Source organism: Populus euphratica, unplaced genomic scaffold (genome assembly GCF_000495115.2).
Source record: "Populus euphratica unplaced genomic scaffold, PopEup_1.0 scaffold75.1, whole genome shotgun sequence".
In the NCBI taxonomy this organism is placed as follows: Eukaryota; Viridiplantae; Streptophyta; class Magnoliopsida; order Malpighiales; family Salicaceae; genus Populus; species Populus euphratica.
Window position 1 is genome coordinate 751,573 of NW_011499866.1, and position 24,225 is coordinate 775,797.

A 24,225-nucleotide genomic window follows, 5' to 3' on the forward strand; every position below is an offset into this window, starting at 1 on the left:
AAGTGGTTTAAGTTAGATTAACTTAAATGAAAATAAAATGATATTATTTAAAAAAATTAAATGACATGTTTATTTTTTTAAATAAACTAATTTTAATTAGGTTCAAATCGACATGGTTTATCTACTCAGCCACTACCGGGTTGAATATAAAACCTGGTCCAAGCCTAGTCCTAGATTAAGGGGTCGCATGATTGAACTGTCGGGCAAGATCAGGCCAAGAACATTAGTTTAAACTACAACCGTACAAGGATAACCTATAGGATCCAAAGTGTAACATTATTACATCTACAGGGACTAAACTCTCATTTCACCAACCCCAAAATCCAATTCCATTGCAAGCTTTTTTTTAAGAAGCCCATGAAAAATAGCCAAACCCAAAACCGCGAAAACAAGAGCAAAATCGAAACAGAGAAGAAAAATTCATCGTCGTCGTCCATTAACAATCAGACTGTTTATATATGACAGATCAAATCAATCAGAGCACAAAAACCCTAACTTCAAATAAATCTTAAACACCATGAAATGAAGCGTTTTTCTTCATCTTGTACGTCGACATTTCTCTTCCTTCATGGCTAAACAACAGCCGCTTCAGCAACCGTCAACGCCATGGGGCACGTTAGAGGAGTTACTGCTAGCGTGTGCCGTGAATCGGCATGGAACAGATAGTTGGGACTCCATAGCTATGGAAGTATCTAACAGAACCTCCACTCTGTCCTCCCTCACTTCACAAAACTGTATTGACAAGTTCGATGATCTCAAACGACGTTTCGGTTTCCCTACGGAGCTACAAAACGACACCGCTTCTTTGTTAGTTGACGAGCTCCGTAAACTTCGCGTCGATGAGCTTCGTCGTGAAGTCCATCAGCGCGACGTATCTATCGTGTAAATAACAGTAAACAAAACCGGTTTGGTCTTTGAAAGATGCGGTTTCAGCTTTGTTTTGAGATCTAACGAGTTTTGTGTTCGGTGTTGATTGACAGGTCGCTTGAAATGAAGGTGAAGAGATTGGAAGAGGATAGAGAGAAGAGCTTGAAGGAGAAGGAGAAGCCACCAGATCTGCCGAAGGCTTCTTCAGAGACTGTCGCCGGGAAATCAGCGACCGGTGAGGAGTGTGGTGATGGTGATGAACGATCGTTCAATGAATCCAATTCGACGAGTCAACAGCCGCAGAAAGCCGAGGCGGAAGCGGAGAAGGAACGAAACGAGGATACAGAGGTAAAACCTGAACCGGATGCGATTAAGGATGATCCAGATCCGGCTTGGTTAGGATCTGACCCGGAAGCTGAGCGGGAATGGTCATATAACGGTAAGTTAGAAGATGACGACGATAAAAAACCGAAAAAGGAAATGAAAATTGAGAGTGTGAGTCGGGTGGGTGTACTCGGTCCTGACTCGAACGAGTTAGGTGAGTCAGTAGGGGAGTCCAAGCGGGAAGAGAAAGAGAAGGATATTAAACAGGTTAATAATAGTAATAATAATAATAATAGTGACGTGCAAAGTTCAGTGAGTTTGTCGCTGAAAAAGAAGAAACGACGTCGTGGTAGTGGAGAAGGGAGTAGCAGTGGAGAGGAGGAGAGAGAGGGTGGTGATGATGAGGTTTCTCCCGCCACGAAAAAGTTGCCTGCCGTCAAATCTGAACCATGGCTTAAACTTCTTGAGATTATTCGCTCTCATCAGCTCGGCTCAATCTTTGAAAAGCGGCTCCGAAGCCAGGTAATATTCTTATAATCTTTATAAATTACTCCTTTTTAAAATATAAAATATATAAAAAGTAAAATTAAAAAACACATAATCATATGATATAACATTTAAAATTAAAATCATGCTTCTTATGTCATACCTTGTACTAACATATGATATAAGAATTTGATTGACGCAATATGAAAATTTAATTAAACTTAAGTTAATGAGAGTTTACATGATCATATGATATAAAAAATTAAAATTAAAATCATGCTACTTATGTTATTTCTTGTATCAATTTATTCCACGACGATAATTATAATAACTGGATAAATAATTTTATCGATGTGATTCAAGAGTTTAATTCACACGATGTGAAAATTTAATTAAAATGTAATTAAATATAAGTTAATAAAAGTTTAATTTAATTGGAATCCAGCTTAATTTTCTTATTTTAGTTGGTATGAAGGTTCGCGTTAACACTATTAGGTAAAACATTAATTACGTTTTAATAAAAAAAATTGCAATTACAGCTTGGCACTGGACTGTTGAGGTGTTATAGAGGAGGCAGACCGTGTTCATGTGAGGGTGTTTTGGTAATTTAAATCGTGGGGAGAATACTTTTGAGGAGGATGTTGAGGTTAATATTGCAATGCATGGGCATCCTTGTTTCTAAATTTCATTTTTGCGGTGCCGTACATTAGATATTTAGATCTGAGTGGACGGTGAGGATGGAATGCATCTTGGTCTAGGTGGGGTCTAAAGTAAGAGTTTTGAAAATAACGTTAATGATTTTTTAAGTACGGTTAAAGATAATTGCAGTTGTTGCTTGCTTGTCTGTTTAAGGTGTTTAGTAAATTATTAGTTTGAAAAATAATAAATTATTTTTTTTATATTTTTAAAAATAAAATAAAAATATTGTTTTAATATATTTTTAAATAAAAATAATTTTAAAAAACATTCATTATTATATTTCTAAATATCTTTTCAGCGATAGAATAAGTTTTTGAAAAGCATTTTGTAACCGCAAGGCAAAACACCTTTATTTAATACACAGCTGGCTCGGTCAACAGCTGGCTCAGGTGAATTGAAAGCCATGTTTTTTCGTAATGTTTCGCCCTTTGCCTTGTTCATAAACGGAAAAGAAAATAATATCAATATAACGTCTGCGTGTTGACTCACGTCACTGATCCATTCGGCTTTTTAAGCTTTATACCTAACTTATTAAGCCCGAACTGAACTGTATCATGGTCATATTCAAGGTTTGAATTATAGATTGATATTAATCCAAGTCAATTAAATGATATTATTTTAAGATTTTTTTTAAAAATTAAATAATATTTTTTAGAAACTCTTTTTAAATCAAATTAGATTTTAATCAAGGTAATTAGATAATACCCAATTTATTGTATTAGACTAACAAAATATTTTATTCAAACATGACTGATTCTCGTGGCTGGGGATTGGATATGATTCCACGCAAATGTTTTAATTCATAATTTAAAGTATTATTTGCAGAAGAAGTGGAGTTTTTTTTTTTTTTCTGGCCAATAGGGAATTTTTCCTGCAGAGCAAGATTTAGGAGCTAGATATTGGGAAATAGACTGCATGTATTCCGTTTTCTTTTAATAATATAATTTTCTAGAAAATCATAAGTTTTGAAATGCCATTTTCTGATTTCTTGCTCGTCTGGTCTCTCTGTCGTCCAAAACTTGTGTGAATCAAGATCTAGTCTTACAAGTTAGAAACCACAAAAGAGGTTTCAAATCGGTCTACCACCTAATTAAATCCATCGACAAGAAATTAAGGATGCTTCAATGTTAAGATTTTACGTTAAACAATTACATGGTTTGAAATATTTTGATACCTTTTTTCTCTTATCTTCGGTTTTGTAATTTTGTTTGTTGTCGTCTTTCTATGCCTTTTGACTAGCTAGGAGCCACCTAGCCAATCAACTTCTTATTTGCTAGGACAAACAGCTTTTCACGTATGGAACTCGTTCCCTTCGCAAACTTTATAGATGCCATGATATTTCTCAATCATCCTGCTTTTATCATTTTTTATTTCTTAATTCTCTCTTCTTCTTCTTTTCATTCCGACCCGTAGTAAAGATTTAGGCGACTCTTGGTGTGAGGTTAGAAAATGAAAGTGAATAATTGAAAAATAATCTTTATATATGTAAAACGTTTTTTTAAAAGTATATTTGGTGTGATAATAAATTCAAAGATGGATTTTTAGTGAAAATAGGTATAAAATAATTAGAAAAATTTAAAAATATTTTGATTTGAGACAGCCATTTCTGGGATTTGTGGGCAAGATTTACCCTGCAAAGACCCCAACCATCTTCCTTGACACCTAACCTCGCTCAAAAACTTGTACCATCTATGGTACAGAAGTAATTTCCAGCCCCATCAGTCTTGTATCGAACGTAATCTTAATCTTAAACATTTTCAAGAGGTGAAATAGCTAGTTGTGGGGATAGAATATGCTATGGTCAGTACCTAGAAAATATATTCTGAGATGGGAAATATTCTCAAGTGCAGGGGGTAATTTCAGGTCGTCCATAGTCCAAAAGTACGTCAAAAAATTTTAGTCGTTCCAATCTTGTTTATAAATGAGCGCTTGAACATGACCACCACCACCACTGCCGATCTGTTGGTGGACATAAAAGCCAGCTTTGTACGGTCAGGAATATTGACTTTTTGACGGCTATTTGGTTCATGACCTCATCGCACGTGTTCTCAGTTGCTTGGTAATAAAAGGGACAGGGTGGGTTTTGGGCCCTTTGCTCTGTATAGCATTTGGGCTTGTTTTTCAAACAAAGCAATCCCCAGTCACGTATTCTAGTTTTTTGGAGGAAGGAAATAGGGATGACAATGATATCGATGGAATGGATTTTGTATTATTCATTCCCGCACTCAAGCTCAAAATAGTTATTTAAACTTGACCCAAGCCCGAATGGCTATAGATTTTTGATGCCCAAACCAATATAATTGGGTTTTTTTGGGTATTCATAACTTGAATTCAACATAATTAGCTTAAATTTTAAGGTTATTTATTTATTTATTTATTTTAGGTCGGGTGGGATGTGGATTGCCACTTTTGACATGCCACACGAATTTTCTTTCCTCGTCGAAGGCAACTTATGCTTACATTCTAAGCTTACTAGTCAAACTCAATTTGATTGTGGCCGAGGAATTAAACAACTTATGTTTATAATCTAAGCTTATTAGTCAAACTCAATGTGATTTTGGCCGAGGAATTAAAAATAAAGGTTAAAAATACAGTGGAGAATAATCTGAATTATTAATTGAATTCCCATAATTCTGATATAAAAGTCACAATATTCCTGCAAAATTGATTCCATGTCTTCTTTGGAATAGGCAACATCTTTTGTTTGGTGTCAAATGGCTCAACAGTGATTGCTAGTGACCCTGCGTGTTCAGGAGGGAATTTTGAAATAAAAAGTAGTTTTTTTTATTCGTTATGGTACTTCTGATCAGTATCTGATGTTATTTACAACAATAATAATATTGTTTTGCAGGAATCTGAAAGGTACAAGAAGTTGATTCGGCAGCACATGGATCTCCAAATGATTCAATCTAGGCTTGATAAAGGGGTCTACTCCAAATGCTTCAAAAAATTGTTCAAGGATCTCCTGATTTTATTGAACAATGCAATCGTTTTCTTCAGAAAAAACTCACCAGAAAATCTTGCTGCGCATGAACTTCGAGCTGTTGTTTTGAAGGAAATGAAGGAGAAGCTTCAGAAACCGAAACCGAAGCCTGTGGCTGTCAAACCTGCAACTGAACAATATTCTGCTTCATTTTCAAAGCCTAACAAATCTACTTTCACTATGGTAGCCTGCAGCAAACACAGTTCCATAAAAGCAATATCTGAAGGTGCTGGTAAAAAAGATGATAAAAAAGATGCAGAGATTGAAGAAAAACCCAAGGCAAATGAAAAGAAGCTTGAAGTCTCGATTGTGAGGATCGAGGAGAAGGGTTTAAAGAAGAAAACAACAAAAGAGAGGTCAGTCTCGGGGCGTAGAAACTCTAGAGCAAGCAGTAAGAACGGAGAGATAAAGCATCAATATGGCGGTAATGAACTAAGTTCACATGACGCGTTGGAGATTACGGTAGATAGGAAAGAAAGCACAGGCAGGAAGAAGCTAGGAGCAGCAAGCTTCTTGAAAAGAATGAAGCAAAATTCTCCAGGTCAAGTGACGGAGAACGACGCCGAAGACTCCTCATCGGAGGATGAGAGTAAAGATAGTAAAACGGTGGATAAAAAGAGGAGAAGAAGGGAAGCAGATAGGATAACAAAGAGGGTAACTAGGAGTTCGAAAGGAAGAGGTTTGGGAGAAGATAGTCGAAACATAAAAAGAGGAAGGCCACCGAAAAAGCAAATGGATTCGGGTGGTGGGACAGGGAAGAGAGGGAGAGAGGACGATGATTCTGAGGTCGGAGTTGGGGGTGCTGGAAGAGCGAAGAAGAGATCAAGGAGGTGATGGTGGTGGGTGTATAATGTAAATTATTTTGGAGAGATTTTTGGATTTTTGTTTGGGCAGTGTAGAGTGACGTTCGCACGCATAGTCAGTAGAGAACAGGGGTGAGATTGTGTGGAGAAGATCAGACAGAAGGGAGGAAGTGGGATTGTATTTTCAAGTTATAGAATGTTTGTAGTATAGCCAGCCAGTGAATACGCACAGAATGTCTAGGGAAAACGTGAATGATAGGTTTTGTTTTTTTTTGGCTTGTCTTTGAAGTATGCAAATGAATCATGATCTTCAAATTCTAAATGGCATGCTTTCAAGAAGAGAGAGACTCTATAAACTTGAAAATGCCTGGGAGGTTATTTATAATAATAATAATAATAATAATAATAATTATTATTATTATTATTATTATTATTATTATTATTATCACTACTCCTATTACTCTATCATTATTAAAATTATTGTTTTTCTTATTATCATCACCACAATTATTGCTAATATTATTAATAATAATAACAATAATATCAACATTTCTATTAATACTATTATTATTTTAATAATCAACATCACAATCATTATTATTATTATTAAGAGACTAAAATGCCCCTAACAACAATAATTAAGTGTAATTTTATCATGTATAAAAAAAGAAAAATATCTAAATATGTCTATGTGACACCATTCTATAATTTTTTTTCTAAGAGTATTTTAATTATTTTACTGTTTATAAATATTAAATGAATAAAAATATTTCATACTGGCTTATGAACCATATAAAAATATTAAAAATGCATTTATTTTTTGACAGGCAGTGGTGGAAAAACAAAATACAAGAGGGGCTACAGTATGTTTGTTATTTCAAGCTTTTAGGTTGTTCAAAGTCACAATTTTGGTTGAGAGGGAGACAATGATTTAGATAATTTCTTCATTTATCTAAGCACCAAAGACTTCAATTGAGTTCACCCCTTACTCCCAATTTCACCCTCTAGATTGTTTCCAATTAGTAAAAAGTTTTCAATCATGGAAACTTCTTTTTTTTTTTTATTGTACATGTAATGTAATTTTCATGTGAATTATGTTTTCAAATTTGTACCTCTTTCATTTTAAGCCTGTTGAAAGTTTTGATAGCTTCATCTTGATATTATATTAAAATATTTTGGATTTAATGATTATAAGCTCAACTTACATAAAATATTCTCATTCATTTCAGTTTTTTTTACTAAGTTAAATAAAAATAATTTCATGTTTAGATTATTTTTATGGATTTTGATATGAAATTTATCCAATTTATATCAAAATTCTGATTTACTTGTATCTTTATTCATAGGATTAGCCAAAATGATCCTAATACCTTCATTATCTAATAAAACAAATTTACTACCTTGAGGTGTGCTCATGTTTTTTTTTTCTCAACTAAAACAATTAATATGTTGTTAAACACACATGACAGTCTCTCAAAATCTGCAAATTTCACTCTCTGGACATCTTAGTTAAATCCTTAAGATTGGTCTGGAAAACAATCAAAATAATTTAATTTACTTGTTTAATTACTGTCTTCAGATAGTAGTATAGATAACAAAAACAGAAAAATATTTAATTGAACAGAAAAAAACAAAGATGTAAAATAAAAATTTTCTTAAAAAAAATGAAATGAGCTTTTACCTTTTTTATAACAAGAAATATAAGAAAATAGGTTCTTTTATTTTTATATTTTTTAATTTTGAAACACTAATTTACCTAATTTTTTTTATTCATGTCAATTGATTTAAAATGACTGTAAAAAAATTAATTATATTAAAAATTTTCAATTTTATTCATTTTATTTGATTTAAAATGAATAAAAAAATATTATAATTTTTTTTTCCAAAAAGTTCTACTCATGTCAATTGATTTAAAATGACCTGTCGTGGTAAAAAAAAAATAATTATAAAAAAAATTTCCCACGTGCAATCACTTCACTCAAATTCCAGCTTGTCTTTATTCTCCCACTCCCAAAAAACGGCCTGTCAAACAACTTCCATTTCACAAGTCATAACCCCCTGATCTCATCACTCCTCTTTCTTAACTCTTGTCTTGTCCAACCAAGTTACAAAAAACCTCAATCTTTTGCTCTTTCTTATTCGTCAAAGCCACCCCATTTCTGATTGCCTCTCTTTGTGCCTCAGATGTCAAACTGTACAGTTGAGTCCACCAAAGTAGAGACAGGTGATGGAGCCAAGCTTCATACAAGGCTGTTCAAGCCAATGGAAGAAGGGAAGATAACAGACAAGTTGGTGGTTGTTCTTGTACATCCATTTTCGATCTTCGGTGGTTGTCAAGCTTTTTTAAAAGGAATTGCTGCTGGTTTGGCTGGAAAAGGTTATAAAACCGTGACTTTTGATATGAGAGGTGCCGGTAAGTCTACTTGGAGGCCTTCTCTTACTGGTTTTGCTGAAATCAAGGATGTCATTGCTGTTTGCAAATGGGTTTGTGAGAGAATCTGTCTTCTGATAGGATTTTGTTGGTGGGTTCTTCTGCGGGTATGTGTTTTTTGCTTTTTTTTTTTTTTAATGTGTCTGATTTGTGAGTTTTGGTGAGGAAAGCTTTATGCTTCGTGGGTGTTACTTAGAATGCTTATTTGATTGGTCTTCACGGGGATGGTGAGTCATTGGATCTGTGAACTGAGTGTTGGTTCCTGAATGTGAATCTGTGATAGTTGTTAGTTAGATTCTACCGATTTGGGGTTATTCATAATTTCATATCACAAAGAAAAATGAACGAAAGAGAAAACAGTTTATTATCATCAGCATATCTGAGAAGGTGCATCTTGATCTTGATGTCCAAGGAATGCCTGATTTGGACATATAGTGTCAAGGTTAGATGTTTCAAATCAATTTTTACATGTCATTTGCAGCATGGTTGGATATGCTAATTTGGAAGTTTGATGGGATTGAGGACTTAGTTTGAGATTATTGATGGTAATCAGTTTCTATTTTGGTGATGATTTTGCTTCTTGATAGAACTAGTCTAGTTCTAGCATATGCTTTGTTCAATTTGTCCATAAATTAGGATTTGAAGATCTGCTTTCTGTGACTTTATCTCAAATACTTTTCTGGTTCTTGTATTCTGTTTTTTTTAATGGATTTTAGTTGGTAGGATGAGTTAATATTATAAAGATGAACAGTTTTGTAAGAAAAGCACTGACATTTCTAGGTGTCACGTTTCTGAATATTAGATTGTTTTTCTTACTGAAGCTTTTGGCTTAAACGTTTCGCCTCCATGTTCAGATTAACCCTTTTTGCCATAATTTAGGCTGCCACAGGCCACCATCACATGTAATTTCCATGTGATGGGAAAAAAGAAAGAGCTGGATATCTAGAAATGTTGGGAAATATTGGTGTGTCCATATAATGGGAAAGCTTTAGGTAATCGAAAATTCCTTCCTAATCTGTGTTGCTGATGAAGTTGATCCTTTTGAACATTGCTTTCTTTTCTGTTGCTTTTGATTGAATTTTGATCAACCCGATATATACTCAATGCAGTTCTGTTTTGATCTTCCTGCCAGTAGAGCTTAACAACTTGTCTTGCGCTGTCAATTATAGCAAAATCTTCTCTGAAATATTGTTTGTTAGGGTGTTGCTGCACTCTAGTCATTGTTTAGCATGATGGTGATGAATTCATGCTGCTGCTTTACTATGATTCCAATAATTCTAAGTTCTTGACATTTAACTGCTATGGCAACATGAAATTCCACTTAACTGCTATTGCAACATGAAATTACACTGACGTCGTTGTGTGAAACGAACCAATCTTCGGATTATGTTTTCTCCTGGTACAGGCGCACCGATTGCAGGTTCTGCGGTAGATGAGATTAAAGAAGTCACCGGCTATGTTAGTATAGGGTACCCTTTTGGCATGTTCGCCTCTATCCTTTTTGGAAGACACCACAAGGGAATCCTAAGTCTCCAAAGCCAAAACTTTTCGTTATGGGAACTCGGGATGGGTTTACCAGTGTTAAACAGCTGCGGAACAAGCTGAGTTCTGCTGCAGGACGTGTTGAAACACATCTAATTGAAGGAGCAAGCCACTTCCAAATGGAAGGTGCTGAATTTGATAACCAGATGGTGAACCTAATCCTTACATTTACCTCATCTTTATAGGAATATAAGATGCCATGGTGTCTTGTGAGGTGTGCTGGGTTAGATTGCCTGAACTGTATTTCTTGTGCATGCCCATTATCCTTGTTTAATTTGCAGGTTTTGAATGATGGATTACACAGTCAACTAATGAGTGAGAGTGGCCTCTAACCTCACTGCTATTGCAATATTGACGAGAGAGATTTTTTCTGCCATTTTTACATATTCAGATGTTACTGTCAAAATAATTTACATCAATATTTCATAATTCAACGAAACAAAACAAACACTGGAATCAAAGTTACTGCTTCAACTAGCCAACATATAATTAGCCAAGGAATTGTCATGCGCTTTGCTGGTCATAAAATTAGAGCAAGCTATAATACAAGTCAGGGCCACTAGTTGCTAATAAGCCTACTAGTCACATGTCATAATTCTCACCACGATGATCACTAGGAACAATTCTACCATTTCTTGCCATTTTGTTGCCACCTGAGCCTTTGATTCCTCTACCCTCACCAACAATCTCATCATACGGCTGTTTTCTCCATTCCCGTTTCTGGTCCCTTGATTGAATATGGGGAAACGGATGTTCTCCCTCATCTGCTTTGATGCCAAGAAAAAGAAACATTTTATTCTTTTTATCATCAATGGTGGATTGTTTTCAAGAATCCACTACAATTAAGGAATGGGTCCGGTGCAGCATGTGTCAAAATGATTTGACTGTTCAACAATCCAAACCTCACCGATGCTTAACACGAAAAGGCAGTCATAGCTGATCATGCTTGAGAATTCAAGACAAGCAATAAATGTTTACTTGCATCCCACTAGATTGATGAAAAAAATACTAGTAATTGTAGGAATAACAGTATAAAACTATTACAGGCTGATATGAACACCCAAAACTATAATTAGATTATACAACAGATAGCAGGGAATCTTTATTGCTTACGATAGAAACATGTTATGTGCAATTAGTTATTACCGCTTTCACCATCTGATGCATCTTCAAGCCTTGAAATTGCTTTGACCAGGGCTTGTTCTTGTTCCTGCATGAAAGGGAAGATATAAATGCAGCAACTGAAGATAGTAGAACAATTCGAGGTGTGTGGTACTTACTCTAAGAACTTTCTTTGCTTTCTCAATTTCCAAAGGATCAGGATGGCTAGCACCAAAAACTTTTTCTACCTGTTCAAATTCATTAAATTAGGGAAGCGAAGTTCCTTTCATTTAATGTATGTGAAACGAGTTCCAACATCCATCTTACCTCCTTTATTAGAGTATCTGTGTGAAGTATCTCAATATCACCCATAGCTTTCTTCGCAATGCCGTTCTTGGTTAAAAAGAAATCTTTTTTGGATTGACCCTTTATGGTTCCTCTACCTCTTCCTGCAGCAGCAACTGCACCACCACGTGCAATTGATTTCCTATTCCCACGGCCCGTTCCAGGCCGGCCACCTCTATGGAAAAGTCCAGTTTCCTCATCCTCCCACCTAATATCTTCAGGAGATATCTGCCATGAACACATATGGATAAGTAGCAACAATAAACTAGAAATTCATTTGACTCTGTAAACGACAGATTCCAAGAGAAAGAGTGATGGGAACAAGAGAAGACAATTGATGGCAACTGCACAAGGGAAGACAGTGGTTAAAAAACCAAGCACTATCAGTAATATTCCATGTCACATTAAATGCATCACTACTTGACCGCTTGACACTATTACTAGCCTAGAATGAGGTCAAAGGAGTGAAGGGCTTGTTTAGCTTTACATTATCCACAACCACGCAACACACACACACACAAAAGGGGAAAAAAAAGGAAGAAGGTTAGCTTGATCTTATCAATACTGCAGAATAAAATCACATCCAATGGAAAAATTCCGTTTCAAATCAATTTTTCATATTCCAGTGGTTGAACCAGTAGGGATGAGAAATCTTTGGATATACTACAAAAAGAGAACATGCAAGCAGGATCAACATTCAAATCTTTAAGAAGACCAAGCATCAATCTCACTTTAACCCCAACTATTATGCAAAGATTCTCACACACTCTCACAACCAGAAAAAAAGGGAGATAAATTCTATCGGTATTTTAGAACCACAAACAATTTGCTGGTCAGCATTAAGACAACTAAATGTAAATAAAACATATCAACTTATCAGCTCCCAGCAACACAGCAAAACCTTACCTCTTTGAGATTGACCCATTCCCACGTTTCATCCCCTGTATTAATATCATAAACCAAAGCATGCCTCCCCTGTCAATTGTGGAAAATGAAAACGTTAAAAGGCCAATGATAGGCAGATTATTACATGATCAAGTGTAGAATGTACCTCAACTGCATTGTAGTCAGTTATAACAGCTTCATAGAAGTGGTTGTCCTCTGGCCATCGAGTCCAAACTTTCTTTCCAATTAAATCATTGGCTGCAAAGGCACCTAAAGAGCCATGGTTAGCAACTTGTGCCCTCCCAGACAAACCTGTAGAACATTGCTGCATGGACTTGTTGAGGATGCAGCAGACAGCCTCATTAACCAAAAGTAGAGGATAAAAAAGTAAAGTACAAATCCTCATCATTTTGCTCACTTATTCAACTTACTGATTTGGGCTTCTTGTTCCCAGATCCAGGAGGAGGGCCATGTCTCAGGGCTGATGAAGATTGTTGCATAGATGGATGCAATACAGGAGAAGGTGCACCGGACAATGAGGCAACTGACTGCGATGTTTTCTGTTTCTTGCGTGATCCTGAAGCAGAAGGACTAGCTATAGTGTTGTGAGAAGGCTGGGTGGTGCTTGGCTTTGTAGGTGGGATCCCATTTGCCTTTCTCCATTCCCTGAAATCACAGGATCCTTAAAGAATCAGCTCAACAGATATTATAAAAACTGTCTGGAAGACATTATATCATTTAAGAATCTGCTCAACAGATAATTAATGAAAAAACTAAACCTTATCCTCCGGATGATATCATCAGCATTAACCCTAGCTAGGAGCTCCCTGTGCTCCTCATCTGAAACTCTTAGTTCTTTTCTGAGTTCTGTAATTAGGCTTTCCTTTTCCTGGAGAAGAACAATCAGAGGAAGAGAGTCTAAAATTTGTTTAACATCCAATAATAGAACATAAATCTAATGTACATGAAATGGACAAAGATAATACCCAAGTAATGGCATCTGACTGGGCTTTGAAGGCTCGCAAGACTGAAGTATATGCTTCTTGTTCAATATTGTGGATTTGGGTTTCCATGTCACTATGCAAACTTGGCTGTGAAGCACCACCAACAACTGCAGATCTTCCATTTCCAGCAGTTCGCACCCCACTTTGGAATCTATTTCGATGTGTTGGTGGAAGGTCATCATCAGTTCCTGCAATTTTAGAGATAAAAAACACAATGCATTAACTCTTTACAGTAAAGAAAAATGAAACAATTTTAATTTCTATCATCTAAACACCGATGTACAGAACAAAATCTAAAAGATGCAATGACCAAACAGAAAAACATTTACAAAGATCCAATCAAGTAACCATGCGAAACTGAAAGTAGCTCTTCAACATTGAAATACTCAAAGCCAGAAAAGAATGATTCCATTTGTCTAGATTCAGCCTGCATGAGTGCATGTGCTACAGTAAAAAGTAACAGCACATCTTTCATCACAGTTGCACAAATGAAAGCTTCTAGCAAGAAATATCAGACAGCTCTCAGGTTTTGTTTCTTCTATTTGGAAATGTTAATACCACCAACCATCCTCTTATACTCTTCGTTCAAGTTATTTCTACCTGGTTTATGGTTCGGTTTACAGAGATTCCTTCCAAGAAATACAGACAGCTGCCCCTTTCTGTTGTTGGCATTGTTTTAGACTCGAACCCACCTCAACCTCACCCATCCATGCCTGGAGCAGTAAGTTTCCATGAAAAAACCCTTGACATCCTGGGTCAAGAAAAGTTTTTCAGCAAGTATATGCCTGCCATCTCTTACAGAAGTAAGTCCATTCCCTGTATATCCCAAGACACTGACATACTAACAAATGAGTAAACCATCCCTAGTGATTTCTTACACTTTCAATTCAAACATCAGTTCAAAACCAGACATTTTCCTTTTAACCTTAAAGTGCAAAAACCTGATTATCATCAACCATGAGCAACCTCATGCATTTCTAACCATATTGAACCTTAAACCTTGTTTTAGAAGCTCAAACACAAACAAATCTCATATCAACAGTAGGCTTACAAATTATGAAATGAGCTATAGAGAAAAAAAAAATACACTATGAATAACAATAAACACTTTAAACTAACTCACCACTACTATCGGAAAGCTTGTAATCCATTTCAACAGCTAAAAAATCAAGCCTGTTGCTTTCAACCTTCTAACCACAGGAAACAAACTCAACCACCTTAACAAACCAAACAAAATCTTCACAAATGCAAGTTACAAACGACCTGACAACCAATTAAAACAATAAATTTCTAAATCAACAAATTATGGAGCACACTTCAAAGATCATAAAAGCTTACTCCTGCTTCAGAATACAACACATTTAAGCCAAATTCACCAAAATTAGCTAATTCACATAATTACCTCCTGTAAACATATAAAACAATTTTAAAAAATAATTACACGCACAATCTCCTTGGTTACTTTTTTGCTTCAAACACCATCTAAATAACTTCATAAACAATTTCAGAGATCATAAATGCTTACTCCTGCTTCATAAAAAACAACAGATTTAAGCCAAATCCACACATATGAAGCCCTAATTCACAGATGCTCCTGCAACCCTATAAAACATTAAAAATAAAACTTAATTCCACACACATTCTCCTTAATTACCTTTTTGCTTCAAGCACCAACTAAATAACTTCATAAACAAGGAACTACAGCTAAATTCAAAAAAAAAAAAAACGGTACTTCACAAAAAAAAAGGCCACCTCTAACTTGATAAACAAGAAATTAAAGAAAAATTTAACAAAACCAAACCAAAACAGAAAAAAGATCAAAACTTTCATAGGCTAATCACTACCATCCAAATCCCTAATGTGCATCGAAATTCCACTAAACCCTAAAAAAACTCAAATTCGACCAAGTTACCGAATTTTGCGGTTTTAAAATAAAAACCCTTTAATAAGTCTCGAACTTTAGGCTCCTCTTATGGCGAACAACAAAACCCTAATAATTCACTGTCCAATTCCTCCAAATTGAACCAGAAAACAACGTTGAGAGCTTCAAAACAAGGAAATGCGACAGCTTTTTGTGGGAAACGCGTAGAATTGTGTGAGTTTTGAGTGGTAATTGTTGGTGGGGTGGTTTTGGAGGGGAAAATTACAGTTTAGGGAGCGTGAATATTGTGGAATTTGATTGATTGAAAGAATAAGAAGAGGGAATGTGTCCTTTTCTTTTTTCTTTTAAATAGAGTTTTAGCAAGATTTAAGAGTATTTCTGTATCGATCTTCAATCTATCATGCGTCTGATAATTTAGTATATGTTTTTTTTATAGTTGTTTAGTTTTTTTTTTATATATTTTAATAATTATATATGTAAAATTGGGTTTGGATGAAGGTTTTTAATTCCATTTTGTTTACTCCAGGACAAATATTATATCTTTTTCTAGTTTAAAAAATAAATTAAATCAAAATATATTTTATTTAACTTGAAATCTTAACTTCTTTTGAAAATTTTATTCAAAACGTCCTTGTTATTTTATTTTTGATCAAATATTATTATTTTTATTTTTTAAAATATCTACATTTTCTTTAATTTTATTTTATAATATTTAATTTATTGAATATTAAACTTTATAATTTATTAAATTTATTTTTATTTATTTATTTTTAATTGATTTTTTCAGTTTTATTATTCAACTTCTTCAATATTTAATTATTTATGAATTAAATTATATTATTTATTTTAATTTATTTTAAAAAAAATTATCTTAATATCATGACTTGAATCACGAGTTTCGCAAATTAACTATAATAGAATTATAACATTTTATTATGTTTTTTTTAGATTTATTTTTTTTTAATTTTTTAATTTTATAATAAATTTATTAAGAATTAAATTTTATAATTTTTTTTTTATGGTTATCGTGATTTTATAATTTTAGTTAAAAATTTAAAAGGTTAACTCAAATCAATTTAATGTTGTTATCTTAACATATATTTTTTAAAAGTATTGTATTGAATTTTCACAAGTCAAATCATATTTTTACTAATCATCTAGATTATTTTTGAATCCTTTAAGTTAATTTGATCATATCAATTTAACTTTTTTTTTTTATCTATATGAAATTTAAATTGGATAATTTCAAAATAATTTATATTTAAATTTAAATTAAAATCATATTTGTTACATCAAAACATCCTAAATCAATCAAGATAAGAGGAAAATAATAATAAAAAACTTAACTATCTTTATTAAAAATCCAGATTAATTAAATAACTTAGTCAACTTGATTTTTAGTCAAAACTAAATTTTTAACTTAACTTTTTCTAAAACAATTCTCTTTTATAAACATAAATTTATTTTAATACATTAAAAAAATTTTAAGTTAATTTTGATTTAGGTTTAGTTTTACAATAATAATTAAAATCACCTAAAATCATAAATTTCAATACTTTCAAATTCAATTTCATCTCCACATCACACTTGCATAATCACATAAGAACTTATAAATTGTAGTGATTTGAATAAAAAGAAAAAAAAATAATTGAAAGCTTTTTTTCAGTAATGTATTTATTTTTTATTTTTGTGAAATTTTTTTAAGTTAAAAATTATTATAATCATAAAAAAAGTTCAATTTTAAAATAAAAAAAATACAAATTGATCCTTTTTATATATATCTATGAAAATATAAAAAGAATAAATTTAAGAAAATTATTTAAAAATTCACATTAAAAAATATAAGAACTTATTTTATTTTTATTTAATTTTAATAATTAAATTATTTTAAAAACCATACATATAAGATTAATACATAAATATTTATAAAATAATTACTAATACTATCATAAACAATGACATAATTAAAAAAACACTTCTTCAAGGCCAGCTGTTTTTTCAACGACATGTCAGTACAGACTACGTTATGCGTTTTCTTTATAAACTCAAAGCGGTGCGTTTTGTATATCTTGCTTTCTCTATCTCTGAAAATCCTTTTTTCCTTCCATTTGACTTTAAGCAGAAGCTGTTTTTCTCTTACATTAGAGCCTTTATTGAATCTTGGTTCATCTGCGTTATTCATAATTACTGTGTATTTCTTGTTTTTTTTAACTCCCCAGTGATTAATAACATGAATTTAGGCATATGATCCTTGAAATGGATGATGGAAGCATTTTGCTTGCAGAATTTATGAGACTTTTTAGGCGCTATTTGATGAAATGCCTCAATGAATCAGCTCACATTTTGCTAAATTAAATAAATCTCACGAAGAAATTTGGTTTCTTTAGCAATTTTAGTGAAAAGAGTCAACCACAATAATGTCTGGTGGGGGTTGCAGAGAAGGGAAATATCGAAGGGTTGGAATTACTTGAAGACCATGCAATACGTAGTTTTTTTTAATGAGATATATTGACTAAAGGTCATTTTTTTATTTATTAGAAATTTAGTAAGAGATGATAACCATTTTTCTAGTGGATTGTTTCTATTAGAGCCCATGTTTTTGTTCTTAATTTTGGGTTTCCTTCTTTGAGGAATTGGTGCATTTTTTCCCAAATAAGCTCTTCATTTTTTGGTGGTTTAGGTACAGCATAAGACGGAGAGGAGAAAGTGTTCTATTATGAAGATATTTTTATTTATTTTTGCTATTCATTATTTTGGCATTCATATCTGTTCCTTCTGATCTCCTAGATTTGCAAGTTAATCATGCACTAATTCGTTAGCAGAAAAAAGATTGGTTCTGTCTTCTTTGATTTTCTTTTCCTTTCTTGTAGTTAAAATTCTTACCACTTCACATTATAATGAAAGAGTATATCTGTTAACTCAGAATTACAAACGTTAGCTGAAGTTGCATGTGCGTGGAAATTTTTGGTCTTTTAATGTTTAGATCTGATTCTATTATTTGGTGTGCAATGGTATCATGTGATTACAACACAATGATGCCATGTGAGAATAAGATAGGAATAAGGATTAATTATTTCTTGGTTTGCAGAGAATGTGATTTCCATTAAATCTTGAGGTTTGGAAATGAGGAACGGTCAACTACTTGGAAGCACTTAAGCTTCAGGAAAAGCTATTCTCTAATAGAAAAGCTCATAAGATTCTGGATACGCTGTTGTCCCTGCAACACTCACCTACATATACTCTTGGAAAACAGTGAACTGATAATAATTTATTGATCCCTGTGATGAACTTGAAAAGATAGGAACTGAACTTCACTATACACAAAGAGGAGGTGACATTACATATCATAGTCCTCATCAAGCCATTTTATACCCTGTCATTTCTCTTTGTGACGTTGGACTTGGTGCTCGGACTTATGTGGAGAGACTTGAATTAACAATGATTGAGATGGCATCACTACATGGTGTGAAAGCTAGTGCACGAAAAAGTGTGAGAAGTGGGGTTTGGGTTGGAGATAGAAAGATTGGTGCAATTGGAGTTTGCATATCATCCAGAATCACTTCTCATGGATTGGCATTCAACATTGATCCTGATTTAGACTATTTTAAGCATACTGTGCCTTGTGGGATTGCTGATAAAGAGGTTACATCGTTGAGAAGGGAGACAGGTACTGTGCTTGTGATGTTTTGAATAAATGAGTAGGAAAATACAATAAAATCCTCGGTGGCTTAAAGTGTGAGTATAAATGAACGAGGGATAGTGTAGTAATTCAACAAAACTTGATAAATATAAATAGAAAGTAAAAAAAAAAACAAAGGAAGAGATCTGAAATTTGAGAGAGAATCGGCAGGAGAGAGAAGGGAGAAAGAAGAAGAAGAGAAAAGAGAGAAATTAGAAAGGAAATAGAAAGGAATTGGAGAAAATAAGTAAAAAGGTAAGATTATGTATAAATATGTGTTAATTAAGCTTTAATTTTAGTTTTGATAAATGTTAGGGTTTTGAAAATTTATGTTTTGGGTTAATTGATGAATTAAGTTGAATGTTATGAGTTGATTGTTATGGGTAATGAATTGTTAAGTTGAATTTGAGAAATTGTAGATAAAAATAATGATTTTGAGTTATGTTTTTGTTTGAATGGTGAATTTGTGTTAGAAATCAGGGGATAACAGCAGGTAATCTGTGAAAATTCTGGGTTTGAAGTTGAAGATGATGAAAATTCAATTTGGTCCCTCAATTTTGGAAAATTACAGTTTAGTCCCCAAACTTTGAAAAAATTTCAGATTGGTACCTGGAGCATATTCCGAGATTATGAACAGAATAAAAGATAAATTATGGGCAAAATTATTGTATAGTTATAAAATTTTAACACTTTCAATTTGGTCCTTCAATTTGACAAAATTACCATTTAACCCTAAAAAATTGATAAAATTCCAGAATGGTCCCTGGAGTATAATGAGTTGATATGAACAGAAATTATGATTGATTATGGTCAGAATTTCAGTATAGTCATGGATTTATGATAATTTTAGTTTGGTCCTCCAAATGGATAAAGTTACAATTTGACCCTTAAAAATATGATAAATTACAGATTAGTCCCTAGCTGTAATATTAGGTTTTTTAGATGGGTTTGATGAATAATTGAGGGTTAGTTAGTGAAGTATTATCAATTTTATTATTTGTTTTATTATGGATTAGATTTTGAGAAAACTGTTAATTTTTAGTTGTTTTGGAATATAACTAGTTAGTTCAAAAACATATAGGGTTATGGAATACATCCTTAAATAAGTGTATTAAATAGGTTATATATTCTTTTGAGTCATTCTTGAATATGTCTCCTTTGTATTCAGATAATCCTGATATTCTACTGGCAGGACGTCAGTAGGATTTTTTTCGGTGTCTGTTTTTTATTTTTGTTTGCTTTCGAGTCAGGTGAGTGGATAATTTTCCATATGCATGAGAAATATTATAAATATTTGATTTATTAATATGAATTGGATCATGCTTCTTGATAATATATATGGTGACTATTATCCTTGTTATAATAAGCATGATCATTTGTTGAATCTGAATTCTTGATATGAACAAATATGCATTTTGGATTGACTTCTGAATTGATAGCTTCTCATTTGATTGATGTCATGAGTTGAGCCTTGAGATATTAATATGTCTGTTTGATTATGATTATGACTATATGGTATGTCAGTCAGAATACCCATGCAAACAGGATAGTGTTAGTTTTTGTGCACATCATATCTAAACCCTAGTTGGTCGAGGGAGTCACCAACCTGTGTGGACTGATCATCCCACAGTACGGAGCCTCATGCTCATTACATTTTGATTTTCTGACGAATTTTACCATATGATATTCTTGTTATGGCCTATTTGAGAAACCTTTTTATAAGAACCTAAATCCATACTTGTATATATATTTCTCATTATTGTATTATCTCGTGTGTGTATATTGAACGTTATCTACTCACTGAGTTATTGAACTCACACTCTTATTTTTTTATCATTTTCAGGCTTATAACTTGATAGCAGGTCACTTTTGTTGGACCTTCAGAACTTGCTCCTTTTGTTGTAATCCGTACATTTTTCTTTATGTCTAATTAGTGCTCCAAAACTATGAAATTATATTAACTCTTGTATTAAGACATTTCAATTATATTATGAAGTTGATTTTGTTATTAATGCTGCGTTGAACTCTGATTGAGTTAGGGCAAATTTGTGTGTAAGTTTGGGTTCGCATAGGTATGGAACCTTGGAAAGGAACCTTGTCTATGTGGCGGTCATGGATCCGGAATTTGGGTCATGACAGTGCTTCCTTCTGATAAAGTAATTCATGAGCAGTTGATATCTTGTTTTGGAAGAGTATTTGGTTTTAAAAATCTTATTGTTTTGGAAGAGTATTTGGTTTTAAAAATCTTATTTGGAAGGAAAGTAAGTCAATTTTGCTAGATAATGGGAAACCTGAAAGGCATGTGGACTGATAATGCGTCAATAGTTATGTAATGAGAAAACTAAATGACATGTGGCTATTATATGCCCGAAAGATAAATTATGTAAACCTTTTTGTGTATGATTGATGATTCATTGAAATGAATCAATGGAATTTTGTGTATGTGAAAGGTAAATCCATTTAGCTATCTAAAGTTATGTATTATGTCTATACTAGAAAAGAGACACAGTAGTTTAGATCATGCAATACCTGAGGATATTGTATTGTTTTTTTTTCTTTTCAAAATGCGTTAAAAGCTGTAGACTAGGTGAATTATTTTCAGGAATTTGGGGAATAGGGAAATTAGGATCATCGATGGTTATTTTTTATTATGTTTTGAGATTGTCAGTGTGATTGTAGGCAATATAGGTACAAGGCATTTGAGAATCCTGGGGTCCTGTTGTGATGATGTTGGGAGAGTAATCTAGAAGCAACTTTGATGCTGTTAGATCCAGGATCAGCATCTTTAATCAGTGAGATCTTGTTGGTACATTGATTTTATGCACAAACAATGCATGTTCTAGGTAATTCTAAAGCCATATTTTCCAGTATTATATGAGATCAGAATGCATATGATAATGGCAGCAATATCTTTCATTCAAGGAGTTGGAAATGAGTATGTCTCTATTTTTTTCCCGTTGGAATAATTACATTTTCCCTTGCTTGTAGAATTACTGTTCACTTGTACTCAGGATTCCCAGCCCAGGAAACCACCAAGTGACTTCACAAAAACTATATTCTAAATACCTCTCTCAAAGTTCCCTGACTAGATCTCCCAAATTCTTCATGTAAAGTTCTTAAACCTCCAGATCATATTTCTTCTACCCTAGGAGATGATATTGCAATTTATAAACATAAAAAAACTTCCACCATCTGCTGAATAATGTAAAGTGACGGAGGAGTGATACACCATCACATGGCTAAATGGAAGAGAATTTACTAAATTTAGAGGATTATCCTTATAATAATGCTTCAAAGATTGCTGCTCAGGTTTGGGCAGGCGGATACCTTTTTAGCATGTTCTCAGGTTTTAAAATCTGGACTCTATTATTCAATCCACCTTGGAATCTCCAAAAACCACTGTCCATGAGGTGAATTATGAAATAAAAACACATATACAAATAAAAAAAATTGGGCACGGCTGTCAAGCTGGCCAAATTTGGTTGGGGAGAAATATTAACTATATTAGACAAGCAAAAGCAATCCTGAAGGCTCAGCTCTAACTACACCAACTTGAGGTTCATATGAATGCTGCATTAGGATCTGTTTGGAGAAGAATAAGATGGAATCCAATTGACATTAGTCTATGTTCTGAATGGTAAAAGAGGAGCATTGCATTTTCTTGGAAGAAGATGATTGCTTTTTGCTGTGGAAATTAGCCTTTCCCAGCTAAGTCTAGCTGTATCTGTTACTCTTAACAGAAGTACAAAACTATTGAGTGATTTAATAAAAAAGGACAGAAGAAGAGGGGCTGATTTGGTCTCATGTGATAAGTCACATGAGGTTTTAAGTTAAATATTTGAAGGACTGCACAGAAGTCAGAAGTATAATATTCAATTCAGAATCACATGGTCAGCTGCTTCCAAGTTCCAACTTATTCAAGAACAAAAGTTCTATCATTAAACTTCTGATAAAAATAAAGAAGCAAATCACCAAAAATAGAGTTCATATGGAAATGTTACTGGGATAGTGGCCAGTCAAATTATGCTTCTACAAGATTCTAACATGCATTATAATTGATCCTGTCTTGCCTTCTGCTGACGTAAATCAATGAGCTGCTCTGTCATCTTTATAGTCCTCCAACTGAAATTTTTTTCCCATGTACAGATATTTCATTTATATATGATTTTAGGAAATCTTTTGTCCAATTATTGCTTACCCTGTTGGGAAATGGTCTAGATCTACCCCTTTTAACCGTGAAAGCTGAAACATAGTCTGGTTATTCTGAATGGTCTGTCCATTAGCTTCTTGTTTCTGTAGTTCCAATGGGAAAGAGAACATCTTCTACCTGGTTAAGACATTGGGGTTTAACCACCAAACTGGCCTAGGTTTTCTTTTTGTATATATATTACACCTAGCCAGAGTTGAGCACAAACAATTTGTAACAGTATGCAATGCCTCCTTGAGAAGACATCATAGACACCACCGTTTCCTTAGCTCCAAAAAAACCAGCAATCTCATTGTCTATACAGCACTACATAATGGCAAATATTCACAGAGCTTTTCTCATTCTATTTTCCTTGATTGTTATTCATGTTCTCATGTCCTCTCTTCTGTGTCTTCACCATGAGAGAAAGGTCCAATTATTAGACAGAAATCAAGGAAGGAGATTGCTAGTTTCTTTTGCTTCTCTTTCAGCAAATGTTAACAAGTCAACTGGAGCCAATAAAGACCCTCAGAAAGCTGCGGAGACAAGTCTCAGGAAGGCTCCACCAAGTTTTTCAAACCCTACTCAGAACAAGTAGCCTTAACAGTCTTTGTATAGAGATCTTTAAAAGGAAGAGAATTTCGTTCTCTTTCTGCATTTTTGCAGTTTTCCCCCTTTTAGTTTTACTGCTGGATAGGTATCACAATTGGATCTCTACAAAGTTCTTAGTCTTTCTTTCAGGGTTTCCTTTTCTTTAAAGCTTATGGATCTGTAATTCCTTCATTTTTTTGTTAGTATCTGCTTTTCAGTAAATTTAGAAAGACACAAGGTGAACTTCATTTACAGGAACTTTGTGTAAGATTATATTAGCAGCTTTTTTCTGGTAGATTGACAATTTGTAGTTGGTTATAATGTACTCTATTCCCAAGATTGATTATCTTTCCTCTGATAGTTATATTTATATTGATGTTGCATTTTCTGGTTGCTACTGCATATTCTTTTTTTGTC

The 24,225-nt window shown here is 33.5% G+C and overlaps 2 protein-coding genes and 2 pseudogenes across 8 annotated transcripts; 3 read left to right on the forward strand and 1 right to left on the reverse strand.

Annotated features, from left to right (window-relative positions):
- Positions 1 to 329: 329 nt before the first annotated feature.
- LOC105126156 (uncharacterized) lies at positions 330 to 6,484 on the forward strand. The gene is made up of 3 exons (XM_011026928.1): positions 330 to 882; positions 981 to 1,713; positions 5,228 to 6,484. The coding sequence occupies exons 1-3, from the start codon at positions 569 to 571 to the stop codon at positions 6,191 to 6,193; spliced, it is 2,013 nt and encodes a 670-aa protein (XP_011025230.1). The 5' UTR covers positions 330 to 568; the 3' UTR covers positions 6,194 to 6,484.
- Positions 6,485 to 8,152: 1,668 nt separating this feature from the next.
- On the forward strand, positions 8,153 to 10,519 carry LOC105126159 (uncharacterized; annotated as a pseudogene).
- LOC105126157 (uncharacterized) lies at positions 10,500 to 15,744 on the reverse strand. 7 transcript variants are annotated; one of them, XM_011026931.1, is made up of 11 exons: positions 15,383 to 15,744; positions 14,594 to 14,733; positions 13,453 to 13,658; positions 13,246 to 13,355; positions 12,898 to 13,132; positions 12,633 to 12,824; positions 12,488 to 12,556; positions 11,564 to 11,809; positions 11,416 to 11,484; positions 11,282 to 11,345; positions 10,500 to 10,899 (listed from the first exon to the last, which is right to left on the reverse strand). In XM_011026931.1, exons 2-11 carry the CDS (start codon positions 14,619 to 14,621, stop codon positions 10,718 to 10,720), a joined length of 1,401 nt encoding a protein of 466 aa, XP_011025233.1. In that variant the 5' UTR covers positions 14,622 to 14,733; positions 15,383 to 15,744; the 3' UTR covers positions 10,500 to 10,717. The 7 variants fall into 7 exon arrangements, with proteins under 7 accessions (XP_011025233.1, XP_011025232.1, XP_011025234.1 ...); XM_011026930.1 differs by having other exon boundaries at positions 14,594 to 15,072; XM_011026932.1 differs by having other exon boundaries at positions 14,996 to 15,744.
- A 2,699-nt stretch (positions 15,745 to 18,443) lies between these two features.
- LOC105126163 (octanoyltransferase-like) lies at positions 18,444 to 21,342 on the forward strand (annotated as a pseudogene).
- The last annotated feature ends 2,883 nt before the right edge of the window (positions 21,343 to 24,225 follow it).

Bases quoted from the DNA above. Each gene is read 5' to 3' on its own strand.
- LOC105126157 (XM_011026931.1), bottom strand. From the start codon at position 14,621: ATGGATTACAAGCTTTCCGATAGTAGTG. The intron at 13,659-14,593 runs GTGAGTTAGTTT...CTAAAATTGCAG, and splicing joins CAAGCTTTCCGATAGTAGTG to GAACTGATGATGACCTTCCA. The intron at 12,825-12,897 runs GTAAGTTGAATA...TTGGTTAATGAG, and splicing joins GGAACAAGAAGCCCAAATCA to GCTGTCTGCTGCATCCTCAA.
- LOC105126156 (XM_011026928.1), top strand. From the start codon at position 569: ATGGCTAAACAACAGCCGCTTCAGCAACCGTCAACGCCATGGGGCACG. The intron at 883-980 runs GTAAATAACAGT...GTTGATTGACAG, and splicing joins CAGCGCGACGTATCTATCGT to GTCGCTTGAAATGAAGGTGA. The intron at 1,714-5,227 runs GTAATATTCTTA...ATTGTTTTGCAG, and splicing joins AAAAGCGGCTCCGAAGCCAG to GAATCTGAAAGGTACAAGAA.